General features: G+C 45.0%; 1 protein-coding gene across 1 annotated transcript in view; it reads right to left on the bottom strand.

Annotated features, from left to right (window-relative positions):
- Positions 1-15,994, bottom strand: part of UBE2N (ubiquitin conjugating enzyme E2 N) — a 39,786-nt gene extending 23,792 nt beyond the window's left edge. The window contains exon 1 of the mRNA XM_062203133.1: positions 15,879-15,994. Coding sequence (XP_062059117.1) covers positions 15,879-15,908 — 30 coding nt within the window. The 5' untranslated portion in view covers positions 15,909-15,994. The remainder of the gene's footprint in view (positions 1-15,878) is intronic.
- Between the last annotated feature and the right edge of the window lie 450 nt (positions 15,995-16,444).

Raw genomic sequence — 16,444 nt, 5'->3', positions numbered from 1 at the left:
ATTCAATGTCTCTCATATCCTTCTATGCCTTGTGATTCTGGTGTTAAATTCTGCAGAGAAGCAGGTGCTATAGGGAAACTTCAAGAGAGGACTTCTCTTCCAGGCTTCCTGTCTGCTTGTAGGGCCTGTGTGTAACACCCAACATTCTTACAGTACATTAATCCAATTTGCAGTTTATACAACACAGAGAACCAGCTTACTGGTCATTCATTCCCACAGAGGCCCAGACATGGCATAATTTAGAAGTGCAGAAATTCATCATTTTGACTTGTAAACTTATCACAGGTTGTAAAGAGAGAGCACAAAGAAGGGAGTATCAATGGTATAATTAGGATGAAAGGGCCAGGCTGGCCGGTGCTGTGGCTCAATAGGCTAATCTTCCACCTGTGGCGCCAGCACCCCGGGTTCTAGTCCCGGTAGGGGTGCCAGATTCTGTCTCGGTTGCGCCTCTTCCAGTCCAGCTCTCTGCTGTGGCCCGGGAGTGAAGTGGAGAATGGCCCAAGTCCTTGGGCCCTGCACCCGCATGGGAGACCAGGAGAAGCGCCTGGCTCCTGCCATTGTATCAGCGCGGTGCACCGGCCGCAGCGACCACTAGGGGGGGTGAACCAACAGAAAAGGAAGACCTTTCTCTGTCTCTCTCACTGTCCACTCTGCCTGTTAAAAAAAAAAAAAAAAAAAAAGGACCAGGTTGTAAAAAAGTCTTGCAGGTAAGGTTAAGGAGTCTACACTCAATCCTACACACAAGGGAGGGCTGTCTGTGTGTGTGTGTATCTGCCTTTTTGTGTTGGATGAGGGAAAGGTGGAGAAGTGGAGAAATGAAGAAGTGAAGACAGAAGGATGAATTCTAAGACTGCTACCAAAAAAATCCAGAAAAGGCTTTAAAAGCCCACATAGTTTGGTGGAACGACGCCGCCTGCAATGCTGGCATCCCATATGGGCACCAGTTCGTGTCCTGGCTGCTCCACTTCCGATCCAGCTCTCTGCTATGGCCTGGGAAAGCAGGAGAGGATGGCCCAAATCCCTGGGTTCCTGCACCGTGCAGGAGACCCAGAAGAGGTTCTTGGCTCCTGGCTTCGGATCAGCATAGCTCTGGCCACTGCAGCCAATTGGGGAGTGAACCAGCGAATGGAAGACTCTCTCTCTCTCTCTCTCTGCGCCTCTCCTTCTCTCTCACTGTTAACTCTTTCAAACAAATAAATAGATCTTTAAAAATAAACAAATAAATCTTAAGGGGAAAAAAAAAGAACTAGCCTAGAGAAAGTCAGTGGGTTGGCCAAAGTCACAACCTCTCAATCCCTGAGATTAAGAATATATAATCCGGGGGCTGGCACCGTGGTGCAGTAGGTTAACCCTCCACCTGTGGCACCAGCAACCCATGTGGGTGCCAGTTCGAGTCCCGGTTGCTCCACTTCCAATCCAGCTCTCTGCTGTGGCCTGGGAAAGCAGTAGGTGGCGGCCCAGGTGCTTGAGCCCCTATACTCGAAGAGAATACCAGGAGGAAGCACCTGGCTCCTGGCTTCGGATCGGTGCAGCTCCGGCCATATGGCCATTTGGGGAGTGAACCCACGGATAAAAGACCTTTCTCTGTCTCTCCCTCTCACTGTCTGTAACTCTACCTCTCAAATAAATAAATAAATAAAGTCTTTAAGAAAAAAAGTCTTAAAAAAAAAGTATATATAATCCAAATCTGATTCCTATCAGTATTCAACAGAATTGTTCAAATTTCTTAAGAGAATTCATCAATCAAATCTACTCTTTAGATAAAAGACTAGGGACCGGCACTGTGGTACAGTAGGTTAAGCCACTGCCTGCAGTGCCAGTATCCCATATAAGTGTCAGTTCCAGTCCTGTTTTGCTCCACTTGCAATCCAGCTCCCTGCTAATGCACCTGGGAAAGAAGCAAAGAATGGCCTAAGTGCTTGGGCCCCTGTATTCACACTCCAGACTTCAGCCTGGTCCAGCCCTGGCTATTGCGAACACTTGGAAAGTGAACCAGCAGATGGAAACTCTCTTTCCCCCACCTCTTTGTTAACTCTGCATCTCAAATAAATAAATCTTAAAAAAAAAAACAACAAAAAACTTAGTACCACTAAAATCTTTTTATAATAATGGCTCACAAGGCCTAAAGAATATTTTTAAATGTTCTAAACCAATGCAGGCTCCAAATGTGACTGGGTTTATGGGAGCCAGTACAGATTAGATTACCTATCTCCTAAAAATTCTGCCTTGCTTCCTTCAGCATTGCCATTTCTTAAAGTATGGATTTATAAAAAACTTCAGCTAAAATAATCCAGAAAAGAATGAAATACAGATACATACTATGCTATAAATGACCTTGAAAACACTGTGTTAAGTGAAAGAAGCCAGACAGAAACAGCTACATATTGTATGATTCCATTTACATAAAATGTGCAGAATAGGCAGACACACAGAGACAGAAAGTAGATCAGTGGTTGGCAGGGGTTGGGGGTACAGGAACTGAGAGTGCAGAGGATTTCTTTTGGGGATGATGAAAATCTTCAGGAATTAGATAGCGGTGAGGGTTGCAAAAATTTGTGAATATATTAAAACCACAAAATTATAAGCCCTAAAAAGGCAAATTTTATGTTGTGTAAATTATACCTCAAAAAAAATGAACCATTTAGGATTTTGGTTTCTTTTTTTTTTTTTTTTTTTTTTGACAGGCAGAGTTAGACAGTGAGAGAGAGAGAGACAGAGAGAAAGGTCTTCCTTTCCGTTGGTTCGCCCCCCGAAGTGGTCGCTACGGCCGACGTGTTGCGCCGATCTGAAGCCAGGAGCCAGGTGCTTCCTCCTGGTCTCCCATGAGGGTGCAGGGCCCAAGCACTTGGGCCATCCTCCACTGCCCCCCGGGCCACAGCAGAGAACGGGACTGGAAGAGGAGCAACTGGGACAGAATCCGGTGCCCCAACAGGGACTAGAACCCAGGATGCCGACGCCACAGGCAGAGGATTAGCCTAGTGAGCCACGGCACAGGCCAGGATTTTGTTCACTATTCAGTCAGAGTCTAGTATGTCATCTATGAACAAAAGATTAGCATCAAAAGAAAGTGAAGGGGAAATTATTATCTATTTTCAGTAAATAACATGTTTGCTATACAAGTATTAACTGAATTTTCAGTAAAGATCACATACTCATCAGTTACACTTCAGGGGGGAATAAGCAACTTCTTAACCTGAAAGCTTTCTGTAGTCCAAGCACAGAAGTGCTGACTCATGTTACAGTTTTAGCACTACTCAAATATCTCCCTAGAATTTGGTATGTCTTAACTTAGAAGGACACACTATTCCCTCACCCTACTTTTATACCTATCCATCAAAAACTTCAGTTCAAATATCACTCTCTAGAAATCTTTTCTTAAAGCCAATCTTCAGGGTTTTCCCTGCCCAGCTTACCAATTTTCTGCTGTTCCATTAACACCTTCGTATTTTCTTTTTTTTTTTTTTTGAAGATTTACTTATTTGAAAGACAGAGTTAGAGAGGTAGAGACAGAGAGAGAGGTCTCCCATCAGATGGTTCACTTCCCAGATGGCTGCAACAGCCAGAGCTGTGCCAATCTGAAGACAGAAGCTTCCTCCAAGTCTCCCAAGTGGGTGCAGGGGGCCAAGGACTTGGGCCATTTTCTACTGCTTTCCCAGGCCATAGCAGAGAGCTGGATCAGAAGAGGAGCAGCTGGAACTAGAACCGGTGCCCCATGGGATGCCGGCACTACAGGCGGCGGCTTTACCCGCTATGCCACAGGGCCAGCCCTGTATTTTCAATATGTAAGGCAGGAATTGCATGACTGCAATTGTGTCCCCATATTCTACCCACTTTTGCATTCAAGTCAAGCACACCACAATCATCTGGAGCTCTGAAAGCAAGAAGCCAGCAACTGTCAAATTTACAAAATACCCTCAGACAATTCTGATACTTAACCATGGGGGCCAGCACTGTGGCACAGTGGGTAAAGCTGCCACCTGCAGTGCCAGCTTCCCATACGGGCACCGGTTCAAGTCCCGGCTGCTCCAATTACAGTCCAGCTCTCTGCTGTGGCCTGGGAAAGCAGAAGATGGTCCAAGTGCTTGGGCTCCTGCACCCGTGTGGGAGACCTGGAGGAAGCTCCTGGCCTCAGATCGTCCAGTTCCAGTCAATGCAGCCATTTGGGGAGTGAACCAGCGGGTGAAGACCTCTCCCTCCCCCTCTCTGTAACTGCCATTCAAATAAATACATAAATAAATCTTAAAAAAAAAATACTTAACCATGAAATAAACATTCAGATTATAAACAAGTGTTCAGAGAAAATACCTGATAGTTTCTACAACTCTTGTCATTACATTAGCTGCCCTGTCAACTGAACTAAGATTCTGGTAAGAAACAGCAAATACTTGGCCAAATATTCCTTTCCAAATCAATCGGAGGCAGGCACTTGAACTGAGCTTGCAGCACTTTAAGTTTAACCCTCATCTGAACCACAATAATAAAGACAGGCTGGATACCCTTCCTTATTTGAAACAGTTACTTACTGGGAATAGTTCTTTCACAGCTAAAGCTAAGAAAAGGCAAGCTTTATACTTCTAAATCATTGTGCCTCCAACTGTGAAAAGAAATGACTTTTCCAAAAAAGCATCAAATCAAGAATTGCATTTGCAGGAACAGGGAGAATTATATCAGAAAAGTATTTTTACTTATTCTCTCCAACTGGGAGTAATGAAATTATTAGGTTCCCTAACCCCAGGAGCTGAAGACACAAAACCCAATATATAAATAAGTGTAAGATTATTCTAAGGTACTTTCAGTTTTACTGTTTTAATTTAAAAGCAAGATTAATTTAAGTCAGAGACCTCCTGGCAGAGTGCCCAGGAGAGGGGCTCCAAGAGAGGCAAAATTGAAGGGGTTGGTGGTACTGGGGTTTTCAAGCACAATTAGGGGGAAGAAAAAAACTTATCAGCTTGGTATTCAGTTACAAGGCAAGGTTTTATTGAGGTTCAAAAAAAAAAAAAAAAAACTTGTCCAAAATTAAGAATAGCTACAGTCTCATTCAGTGATATCTCAAATATATTCTGCTGTTAAGAAATAACAGGAACGAGGAATAATTGCTCTCTGAAGAAACCATAAACTTCTCCAGGTCCAGGGATCCAGGAGAAGAATATGCCACTCAGAACACAGGCATTCCTTTAAGGAATTTAAGAACTATATCTCTAAACAGAACCCCACACTTATGCAAAAGCCTCTACCAACTGAAAAACAAAACAAAACAAAAAAGCTAAGTCTGCACTTGAACATGTTTCCATTTCATTTGTTTAAATAATAAATTTTTTAAAATACATGCACTACCAGTTATTATCTAAGAGCAGATATGTTCTGGCACATTCCACCTGCAGCACCTGAATATAATACAATCAGACTACCTAGGTTCCAATCACAGCTCTACAAACTACTTACTCATTTGTGCAGGTCCCTCTAGCTATACAACAGGGATACAACTGCTATTGGAATTAATATACTTAGGCCAGTACACAGTGTCAATAAATGATATCTAGATATCTAAAAATAGACATAATAAAAACTGACCAATCTCATTTTAGTAACAGTTGCTAGAATGCACTTTGGTGAATATGATTTACTGATGAATCTGAATTTAGCAGTGAAAAACTCGACAATGGTTTGCCCAAGAGTTCTGGATGCAAAATCATAGAAATAAAACAGCTCTTGATGAGACTCTAATAAGTATTTAAGGCATCATCTATCACACATACTGAATTCTGAAATATGCCATTCTCTCTCCTTCGTTTTCTTATCTGCTTTCCCATTTACTCACTCACACTCCCCTCCTCTCTGCCTAGTCACCTTAAAGTTTTAAAAATACTTTCTAATAGATACCTTTCCTTTATCCTTAGATTATGGTAAATCCTCTGGATTTCTTCTTTGATAGCATACCTCACAGTAATTTATTGTTTCACGACTATTTTCCATTAGCCAGTAAACTTCTGTTTTACCTAGCTTAGAGCTGAACATGTATTATGCATTCAATAAATGTCAACAAATAACTTATTCAGTTAATTTAATTAAAGCACATCTTATGAATAGATAACTGACAGAGAAATCAAGCTCCTTTTTTTTTTTTTTAAGATTTATTTATTTATTTGAAAGGCAGAGTTACAGAGAGGCAGAGGCAGGGAGAGAGATATCTTCCATCCTGAACTGGGCCAATCTGAAGCCAGGAGCCAGGAGCTTCTTCTGGGTCTCCCATGCGGGTGCAGGGGCCCAAGGACTTGGGCCATCTTCTACTGCTTTCCCAGGCAATAGCAGAGAGCTGCATCAGAAGTACAGCAGCTGGGATTTGAACCAGCACCCATATGGATGTCAGCACTGCAGGCAGCAGTTCTACCCACTAGACCACAGCGCCAGCCCCCCACCCTTTTTTTAAGATTTACTTATTTATTTGAAAGTCAGAGTTACAGAGAGATATCTTCCATCTGCTAGTTTAATCCCCAAATAGCCACAACAGCTGGTGCTGGGCCAGGCCAAAGGCAGGAGTCAGGAGCTTCTTTCCAATCTCCCACGTGGGTGAAGGGGCCCAAGGACCTGGGTCATCTTCCACTACTTTCCTAAACACATCAGCATGGAACTGGATGGGAAGTGAAGCAGCCCAACCAGAAATCAGCATCCATATGGGCTGCCAACGTCGCAGGTGGTGGCTTTACCTGCTAAGCCACAATGCTGGCCCCAAGCCTTGCATTCTTACTAGCTAACTAAAGCTACTGTGTCCCTACCTTACAGGAAGACAGTAATCAAACTGTCCTCAAGAGACAGAAAGTGGCCAGTGTGGCAGTGCAGCAGGTTAAGCCACTGGCTGCAACGCAGGCATCCCATCTGAGTCCAGATTGTTCCACTTCTGATCTAGCTCCCTGATAATGCACCTAAAGAAGCAGCAGTTCTCTGCTAATGGCCTGGGAAAGCAGTGGAACACAGCCCAAGTGCTTGGACCCCTGCACCCTCGTGGAAGATGTGGAAGAAGCTCCTGGCTTCAGATGGGCTCAGCTCTGGCCACTGGAGCCATCCGGGGAGTGAACCAGCAGAAGGAAAACCTTTCTGTCTCTCCTTCTGTCTGTAACTATCTTTCAAACAGAAATCTTTCAAAAAAAAAAAAAAAAAACTGTCTTAGAAGGTATGGGGGGCCGGCGCCGTGGCTCAACAGGCTAATCCTCCGCCTTGCGGCGCCGGCACACCGGGTTCTAGTCCCGGTCGGGGCACCGATCCTGTCCCGGTTGCCCCTCTTCCAGGCCAGCTCTCTGCTGTGGCCAGGGAGTGCAGTGGAGGATGGCCCAAGTGCTTGGGTCCTGCACCCCATGGGAGAACAGGAGAAGCACCTGGCTCCTGCCATCGGAACAGCGCGGTGCGCCGGCCGCAGCGCGCTACCGCGGCGGCCATTGGAGGGTGAACCAACGGCAAAAGGAAGACCTTTCTCTCTGTCTCTCTCTCACTGTCCACTCTGCCTGTCAAAAATAAAAAAAAAAAAAAAAAAAAAAAAAGAAGGTATGGGGGTAGAGGGAAGTACTGAATTACAAGTCAGAAATCCTAGTCATCCAACTTCTTTGGCCTACAAATCCCTGAAGAGAGAGAAAAATATGTTTTCTATGTGGTTACAACATATGTGGAGAAAAAAAACTAAACTTCAGCAAGGCAAATGTATAACGTTTCTGATGTCACTGTAGCTTAGTAAGGTGGATACTCAGGAAGTGCTTGATAATTGGACAAAACTCAGTTTCTAATGTGTGGGAGTGGATCAGTCTGGATTAAAGGAAGTGCTCAACACAGAGGAATTTAAAAAATATCACTCAACAGACTTTAGTTTTTAATTTTCTTTCACTTATGCTTACATCCCACAATTAAAACATTACTTTATCAGTGTCCTTATAGCCTCAAAGTTCAATCACTACCAAAAGCAGTCCATGGAGTCCATGGAGACCTAGGGAATCCACGAATACACATGACAAGAATCCAAATTCCCAGAAACTTAAAAATCAATAAATTTAAAAAAGAAACAAAAGAGAAAGACAGAAAGGAGTGTGGCAGGAAAGGAGAAAAGGAATCTCATTATGTTCGTAGAATTTTATCTACAAACCATATAGATCTGTGAACAACTAATTAATTTAAAAATAAAAGAACCCAAATTATTAGAAGTCATATACAAAAAATAAAATTCACTTTCCTAGGAAACTCAGAAAATTGTTGAAAGTGGCAACAACGAAAAAAATCCTGATACTTGTTTCCACTCAATTTTTTCTATACAAGTTTCCAAAGGTGATTTTAATTACAATTTGACAGGTCCATCATCATCATGGTAAGTTTTTCCCATGCTTTCTTTTTAATGTGTGTTTGGGGGGGGGAGGGATCAAAGATTTTCAGAGGGCCAGTATTGTGGCATAATGGGTAAAGTAACTGCTGTAATGCTAGCATCCCATATTGGCGCCAGTTCAAGTACCAGTGGCTCCACTTCAAATCCAGCTCCCTGTTAATGGCCTGGGAAAAGCAGCAAAGATGGCCCAAGGGTCTACATGAGAAACCCAAATGAAGCTCCTGGCTCCTGGTTTTGGCCTGGCCCCAACAGATTGAAGATCTCCCTCTTAACTCTTTCAAATAAAATAAAACTTGGGGCCAGCACTGTGGCTCAGTAGGTTAATTCTCCACCTGCAGCGCCGGCATCCCATATGGACACTGGTTCTAGTCTCGGCTGCTCCACTTCCAATCTGGCTCTCTACTGTGGCCTGGGGAAGCAGTAGAAGATGGCCCAAGTGCTTGGGCCCCTGCACCCATGTGGGAGACCTGAAGAAGCTCCTGGTTTCAGATCGGCGCAGCTCTGGCCCTTGCAGCCATTTGGGGAGTGAACCAGTGGAAGGAAGACCTTTCTGTCTCTCCCTCTCACTGTCCATAATGCTCTCAAATAAATAAAAATCTTTAAAATAAAATAAAATACTAATACTGATAGAATTAAAAAGGAGAGAACGATCCAACATTGGAAGTGGGATACACAGCAGACTCATAGAATGGCAGATGTTCTAAACAGCACTCTGGCCTCAGAATCAGCCCTTAAGGCATTCGGATCTGGTTAAAAAGCCCATGAGAGTTTCTCAGACATGGAAAGCCACGACACTGTGGCAAAAAAAAACAAAAAACAAAAACCTAAATGAAAGATCTCTGTGCGATCCCAGTGGAAAGAATGGGCCAAAGAAGGAGGTACCTTTCTCTGAAGGGAGGAGAGAACTTCTACTTTTTTTTTTTTTTTTTTTTTTGGACAGGCAGTTAGACAATGAGAGAGAGATAGAAAGGTCTTCCTTCCATCAGGATAACTTCCAATTTGACTATGGCCTTATCTAAATAAGATCAGGGTTGGTGAACTCAAGAGGCTTCTGTAGCCTTGGCAGCTCATGATAAGAGCCCCAGGTGATTACTAATATCATAAATAAGAGTGTCAATTGTTAAATCAACAACAGGAGTCACTGTGCACTTACTCCCCATGTAGGATCTCTGTCCTTAATGTGTTGTACTATGTGAATTAATGGTAAAACTACTACTAAAACAGTTCTCTATACTTTGTTTGTCTGTGTGGGTGCAAACTGTTGAAATCTTTACTTAGTAAATACTAAGTAGATCTTCTGTATATAAATTTTATAATTGAAAATGAATCTTAATGGAGAATGGGATGGGAGAGGGAGTGGGAGATGGGATGGTTGCAGGTGGAAGGGAGGTTATGGGGGGGAAAAGCCACTGTAATCCAAAAGTTGTACTTTGGAAATTTATATTTATTAAAGTTACAAAAAATAAAATAAATCTTCAAAGAAAAAAAAGCTACTTTTCTAAACTACTTATTAAAAACAGTTTCCTATACATTATACTACCTACCTAAAGTAGGGCTTTTAAAAAGTGAGGAAAAAGGCCGGCGCCGTGGCTTAACAGGCTAATCCTCCACCTTGCGGCGCCGGCACGCCGGGTTCTAGTCCCGGCTGGGGCGCCGGATTCTATCCCGGTTGCCCCTCTTCCAGGCCAGCTCTCTTCTATGGCCCGGGAAGGCAGTGGAGGATGGCCCAAGTCCTTGGGCCCTGCACCCGCTTGGGAGACCGGGAGAAGCACCTGGCTCCTGGCTTCAGATCAGCATGATGCGCTGGCCGCAGCGGCCATTGGAGGGTGAACCAATGGCAAAAAGGAAGACCTTTCTCTCTGTCTCTCTCTTTCACTATCCACTCTGCCTGTCAAAAAAAAAAAAAAAAAAAAAAGTGAGGAAAAATAGTACCTATATTTTCAAAAACTATTATTAAAAAATAAACCTAAAAATTCTTGAGGCAAAACCAGATCATAGAGGATTTTTAACAATTTGAAACTAAATCTTACGAAATAATAAAATAGATTTTGGGAAAGATTGGTGAAATTTTAATCTCAGCAGGCTAGTCTGCTAGGTTTTAATGAAATAAGTCAACTCTTTGGGCACTGCTTCCTAAAACTACTGTTCCATGATTAATGTTGAAAAGACAAAAGCATGTCACTGTATCAATGTAACAAATAAAGCTAAAATCAATTTGTTTCAGACCGAGGTAATAATTACAGATCTCACTTATTCCCAAAGTAACTCTGCTCCTTCTTTTTGAGAGGATTAAGGAGGATCTCTCATTTTAGAGAGATACTGTAGGTACTTTTTAACCTTGGTGACTTTAACTCTCAGCCATTTCCAGAGATTAAAAGGGTTCTGGCCCAGGAGAGGAGACACATAAAATAAACTTTAAAAATATAGTTAAAAACAGAACTACTCACACTTGAGCAAAATTCCTTATACACAAAAGTACTCATTACAGCACTGCTTGTAGAACACAGTTTTGGGAATACAGTTATCAGTAAGTAATCATTTGGTTCCACAAAGCAGTCTTTTAAAAAGGAGTTACCTGGGGGCCAACACTGTGACATAGCCAGTAAAGCCACCGTCTACAGTGCTGGCATCCCATATGGGTACTGGTTTGTGTCCTGGCTGCTGCACTTCCAATCCAGCTCTCTGCTATGGCCTGGGAAAGCAGTAGAGGATGGCCCAAGTCTTTGGGCCCCTGCACCCGTGTGGGAGACCCAGAAGAAGCTCCTGGCTCCTGGCTTCAGATGGGCGTAGCTCCAGCCATTGCAGCCAACTGGGGAGTGAACCAGTGGATGGAAGACCTCTCTCTCTCTCTCTAACTCTTTCAAATTAATAAATAAATATTTTTTTAAAAAAAATAAGTTGCCTGAAAGATACATTGGTGGTTGGAGTGGAAGGGACAGAAGTATTTGTGGGAGCCGGCGCTGTGGCACAGTGGGTTAATGCCGTGGCCTGAAGCGCTGGCATCCCATATGGGCGCCAGTTCGAGTCCTGGCTGCTCCACTTCCGATCCAGCTCTTTGCTACGGCCTAGAAATGCAGTAGAAGATGGCCCAAGTCCTTGGGCCCCTGCACCCATGTGGGAGACCCGGAAGAAGCTCCTGGCTCCTGGCTCCTGATCGGCACAGCTCCGGCCATTGCAGCCAATTGGGAAGTGAACCACCAGATGGAAAACACTTCTCTCTCTCTGCCTCTCCTTTCTCTGTGCAACTCTTTCAAGTAAATAAATAAATCTTAAAAAAAAAAAAAAAAGTATTTGCATGAGGGGAGAGTACTGTGGTGCAGTAGATTATGCCTCCACCTGTGGTGCCAGCATCCCATATGGGCACCAGTTTGAGTACCTGCTGCTCCGCTTCCAATCTGGCTTCCTGCTAATGGCTTGGGAAAGGAGTGCTTGGGCCCCTGCACACACGTGTGAGACCTGGAGGAAACTCCTAGTTTCAGATCAGCCCAGGTCCAGCCTTTGCAGCCAGCTGGGGAGTGAAGATCCCTCTCTCTGTAACTCTGCATGAGATAAACGGAAGAAGCCAAACTTACAGATGCAACAAGTTGTTCTGGTCATTCTGGAAGGATACACAATAGTGGTTGTGCAAGGATAAGAACTGAGCTGAAGAACTGATGTGGAATCAAAATTTTATGTACCTTTTAGAGCCTTTCAACTGTGCTGTTTGTTCTAGTCAACACAAAAGATTGCTGTGCTTTGACTTTAAATTTATAAATAGAGACCAACTTTTAGCTCAGATACTGGTTCAGATAGAATCTACTAAACAGTAACAATGTCAAATTAGGACATAAAATAACTCTCTTATAATGTTTTTCTAAAGAGATTAAGGCTCCTTCATAGTCAATAGGTCAGTGCTTACTATGTACCAGGGATTATTCCAGCATTAATGAGCCATGCCTAGGTAGCCCAAGGGTTCTTGTCTTCATGGAGCTTTACGGCACAATAACTGAGCAGTTCTGTATGCTATAAGACAGAAGATATCTGGAGAAAAGAAACTGGGGGAAGAGAATGGAAACTGGTTTATACAGGACAGTTAAGGCAGAACTCTCTGTGGATATGACACGTGAACTAAAGAACTGAAGAATGCAACAAACGAAGCAATGCAACAAGAGGAAAGCCCTATAACTGGAGTAAGCTTGGCCACTTATTGTTCAGAGTACAAATCAACAGTGTAGTTACAGTCCAGGGACCCAGGGAGAAAAGTGCAGATGACAGAGGTAGGCAAATTCCAGATGTACGTAGGGCCTGGTAGCTAGGAGGTAAAAAGTAAAGTCTGTATTGTTAAATATGAGGAGAAACTCTGTAGTTTTTAGCAAGGGAGTAAAATGATCTAGATTTTTAAAAGGTAACACTAACTTCTGTTTAGAAATAAGCTAGTACAACAGGCCAGGCAACAAATGATGGAACTGAACAGTGGTTTGTGAGAAATGAGGAAACAGGTCTCATTTAGGATGTCTTTTGGAGAGTAGAGCCCACAGAATTTGCTACTGGATTGAGTATCAGATTTGAGTAAGACAGCAACTGGATGAATAATAATTTTAAAAATTCATCTTTTATTTGCATAGTCATTTACAGTTGTGAAGGTTACTTGTACATACATTACTTCTTTTCCATGGGGAAGGTCACACTAGTCAAGTCCCCAGTTCTGTCTCTCACCGTTTTAAAATCTTAGGGGTCATTTAAATTGGTGTCCAGACTGTACAACATACTGACTCATTTGCAAATATCAAATGGTTGAACAGGCAAATGTAAATAATGGCCCTTATGAGGAACATTACATCATATTCGTTCAACTCAAACATTTTTATATTTTCATTAGATTAGAACAGTAACACTGATATTATAATCAGCTCTACTTTTTAGGCTTTGAAAGTCAAAGGTCACCAAGAGATAATTAACAATTAAGCAACAAAAAGTATGTCCCTAACACAACAAAACAGTACAGCTAGCCCCATCTACCACTATATTGCACATGGAACCTTGCTTGTATGGTGGATGACAGCCAAAAGCTAACGTTGAAAAATAAGTTCTGATATTTTAAAAATAATCATTTTCAGGAGACTGGCGATGCAGGCACCCCATACGAGCACCGGTTTGTGGCCTGACTGCTCCACTTCCAATCCAGTTCCCTGATAATGTCCTGGGAAAAACAGAGGAAAAAGCTCAAGTGTTTAGGCCCCTGCCACCCACGTGGGAGACCTGGATGAAACTGGTGGCTCCTGGCTTCAGTCTGAGTGAATCTGTGAATGAAAGATCTCTTTCTGTCTCTCCCTCCAACTCTTTCAAATAAATAAATAAATCTTTTATAAAAATAACAATCATTTTCACAGATTATAAAGCAATCTACATAATAAAAGCACACACAATGCATAAAACCCACATAATACATGATTAAAAAATAATCTTCTAATCCATTGTAGGAATTAGAGAAAACAGTCCTTCAAAGCTAGAAATAACATTAAACTAAAACCACCTAATTTTAACTAGACAAAAATCCAAATCAAGGTCCCATTCACTAAATAGATGTTATCAACAAGATATTGTAAAACAATTATATATTACAGCAGGAATTATTACTGTCTTAAACAGTAAACTATACTGCCTAGTATAAAGTATTGTGTGCCAAGTGAGTTACTCATGGAAACTTCAATTTACTGTCTTCAACCTTGTAAATTTATAAACAAGGTCCCACAGAATTTATTTCTCCACCCAAAACTTTGATATGACTTAAGAATACTTTCAGAAGCAAGCAAAAGGGGGAAAAATAAACAAGTTAATTGTTTAGCACACTATTTTAGAGAATTATCTTTAGTGTCAATTTGTTATGTACTGAGTCCATAAAGTGAGTTACAGCAAATAAAATATATATGGTGTACAACTCTCACTTTTCAGGTGAGGTCTAGATAAACAGGTGAGGACCGTGTGACTGCATTATAACTAACCATACTGTAAGGATCTTCCAAAGCACATGAAAACTAAAGCTGGTGAGACGGTTCGAGACAAATCGATCATACAACAAATTCCCACTACGAAGGTTCATGTTACTAGACTGCAGTGCTCACTGACAATTTCTTCTACTTCCCGCATTTCTAGTAATTTCTACCCTATGAAACCTCTTATTTCTCTAACTCAAGCACTGTCAGGTCGGTGATAACCCCATCACGGATATATTTTATTGTAACTGCACGAAGCACTTCACAATACATCATCCTTCAAAGCCTAATAGGTCTTCCCACTTAGTCGCATCTCCCTTAGAACTTAGAAGAACCAACGAGATTAAATACTCGTTCACTAGGTTTATCAACCAAAATGATGCTGCAATTCAGTACCCTTAGCTGGCATATTGAGCTATGCAGATGTTCAACTAACTTCCTTCCTTCCTTCCTTCCTTCCTTCCTTCTCTCTCTCCCTCTCCCCTCTCCCCTCTCCCCTCTCCCCTCCCCTCTCTCTTCTCTTCTCTCTCTCACAAACACACACACTGACCGAAAAGCTTAAGATTTAGTTTTCATGAATTACAAGAAACCTCTCATGTCTGAGGATTGGACGATATTATGAAAAGACCTTACAAAGATGTCGAATTCGCCATGATTCCATCTATACTTGTCAAAGTACAACACTCACAAAGAGCCCAAGAATGGCTTAATAACTACAGCGCACAAAATCGAGAGGCTCTGAACAGATTTCACCGGATGCCCCCTAACTGCGGGCCTCCCCCAGCCTTCGGGGCAACTACTTCCTCGCAACACAAACAGCCTCTGGAAGAGTTTGCCAACCAGAGTAAAATCACTTCGCGAAGATAACGAGCGGAAACGTGTGCAGAAGCTGAGCCGCTCGCGGAAGCCAGGGCGGCGGGGCGCGGAGCCCCCACGGCCGCGGACCGCAGCGGCCAACGGGGAGCCATGTGCCGACCGCTGCAGGGATCGCGGCCCTCGAGGAGCCGCCTCCCGGGGCGCAGCGCCCCGCCCGGTCTCACCCTCCCGGTTCATTCATTCTGCACCCGGGGCTGCCGCACCCCCGGCGCTCCTGCCCGGCCGGAAAGCGGGTTCCGGGACCGAGGGGCAGTGTTGGGTCACAGCCCCCGCCCAGGGTCCGGGTCACGACGCGCCCGCGGCCTTCGCCAGAGGGTGGTCGATCTATGAGCCTGCGAGGCCCGCGCCCAAGACCAGCAGCCCCGCAGCCCCGCAGCCTCGCCGGCCCTCCCTGCGCCGGGGCGCGGGTGAGGCCTCCTCCGCCCGCTGGGCGTCAGCTAGGAAGCCTCAAGTCCCCGCCGCCCGGCTGCCCCGCCGCGGCCGGAAGTCGCCCCAGCGCCCCCTCCCCAGAGCCCGACTTCGCTCGCTGCGGCGGCCAGACCCTCTCCGCACTGCCCCGGGCCTCCTTCTCAGCGCGGGCTGAGGGCCGCAAGAAGCAAAGGATGACGCTGCCCGCCCCGCCGGGCGGACCAGAGCAAGGCGAGGAACCGGAGGCTCGGCCGGGCGGTTACCTTGATGATCCTGCGGGGCAGCCCGGCCATCTTGTCAGATCCCGAGTTCGGCCTCTCGTCTCGTCTCCGGCTCCGCTCGCCTCACGCACGAGTGGAAGTCCCGGACTCCACTTCCGGGGGACGTTGCCGCGCCCGCCGCCGCCGCCGCCGCCGAGGCCCCTCGGGAAATGTAGTCCCTGCTCGGGCGCGGGCGGGCTTCCCTCAGACCTGGCCCCCTCCCCCGCGCTCCCCGCCCCAGCCCCGGCCGGGGGTGGCGGAAGTGACGCTCCGCGGCGGGGCAGGGACTTGGGGGAGGCGGCGCGGGCGGCGCGGAGCTGCAGCGCTCGTGGCCGAGCCTGCCGCGTGAAAGTGGGACTGGGTGGCCCGGGCCGGCAGCCCCCCCACCCCTTATCCACGGCCACGCCCGCGCGGGTGGGCGACGTAACAGAAGCCCGGCCTCTGACGTAGCCCATTCATTGCTTGGTTCCTTCATTCAGTGTGCCGGCGTCGGGCGCTGGCGGGGCTGGCGGTAGAGGCCCCGCCTGCGGGACGGCCCGAAGCGCCCGCTGCTCCCTCTGGGGGATCGC

The sequence above is a fragment of the Lepus europaeus genome, chromosome 10 (assembly GCF_033115175.1).
Source record: "Lepus europaeus isolate LE1 chromosome 10, mLepTim1.pri, whole genome shotgun sequence".
NCBI lineage: Eukaryota > Metazoa > Chordata > Mammalia > Lagomorpha > Leporidae > Lepus > Lepus europaeus.
This window is presented reverse-complemented; position numbering and strand designations above follow the sequence as displayed.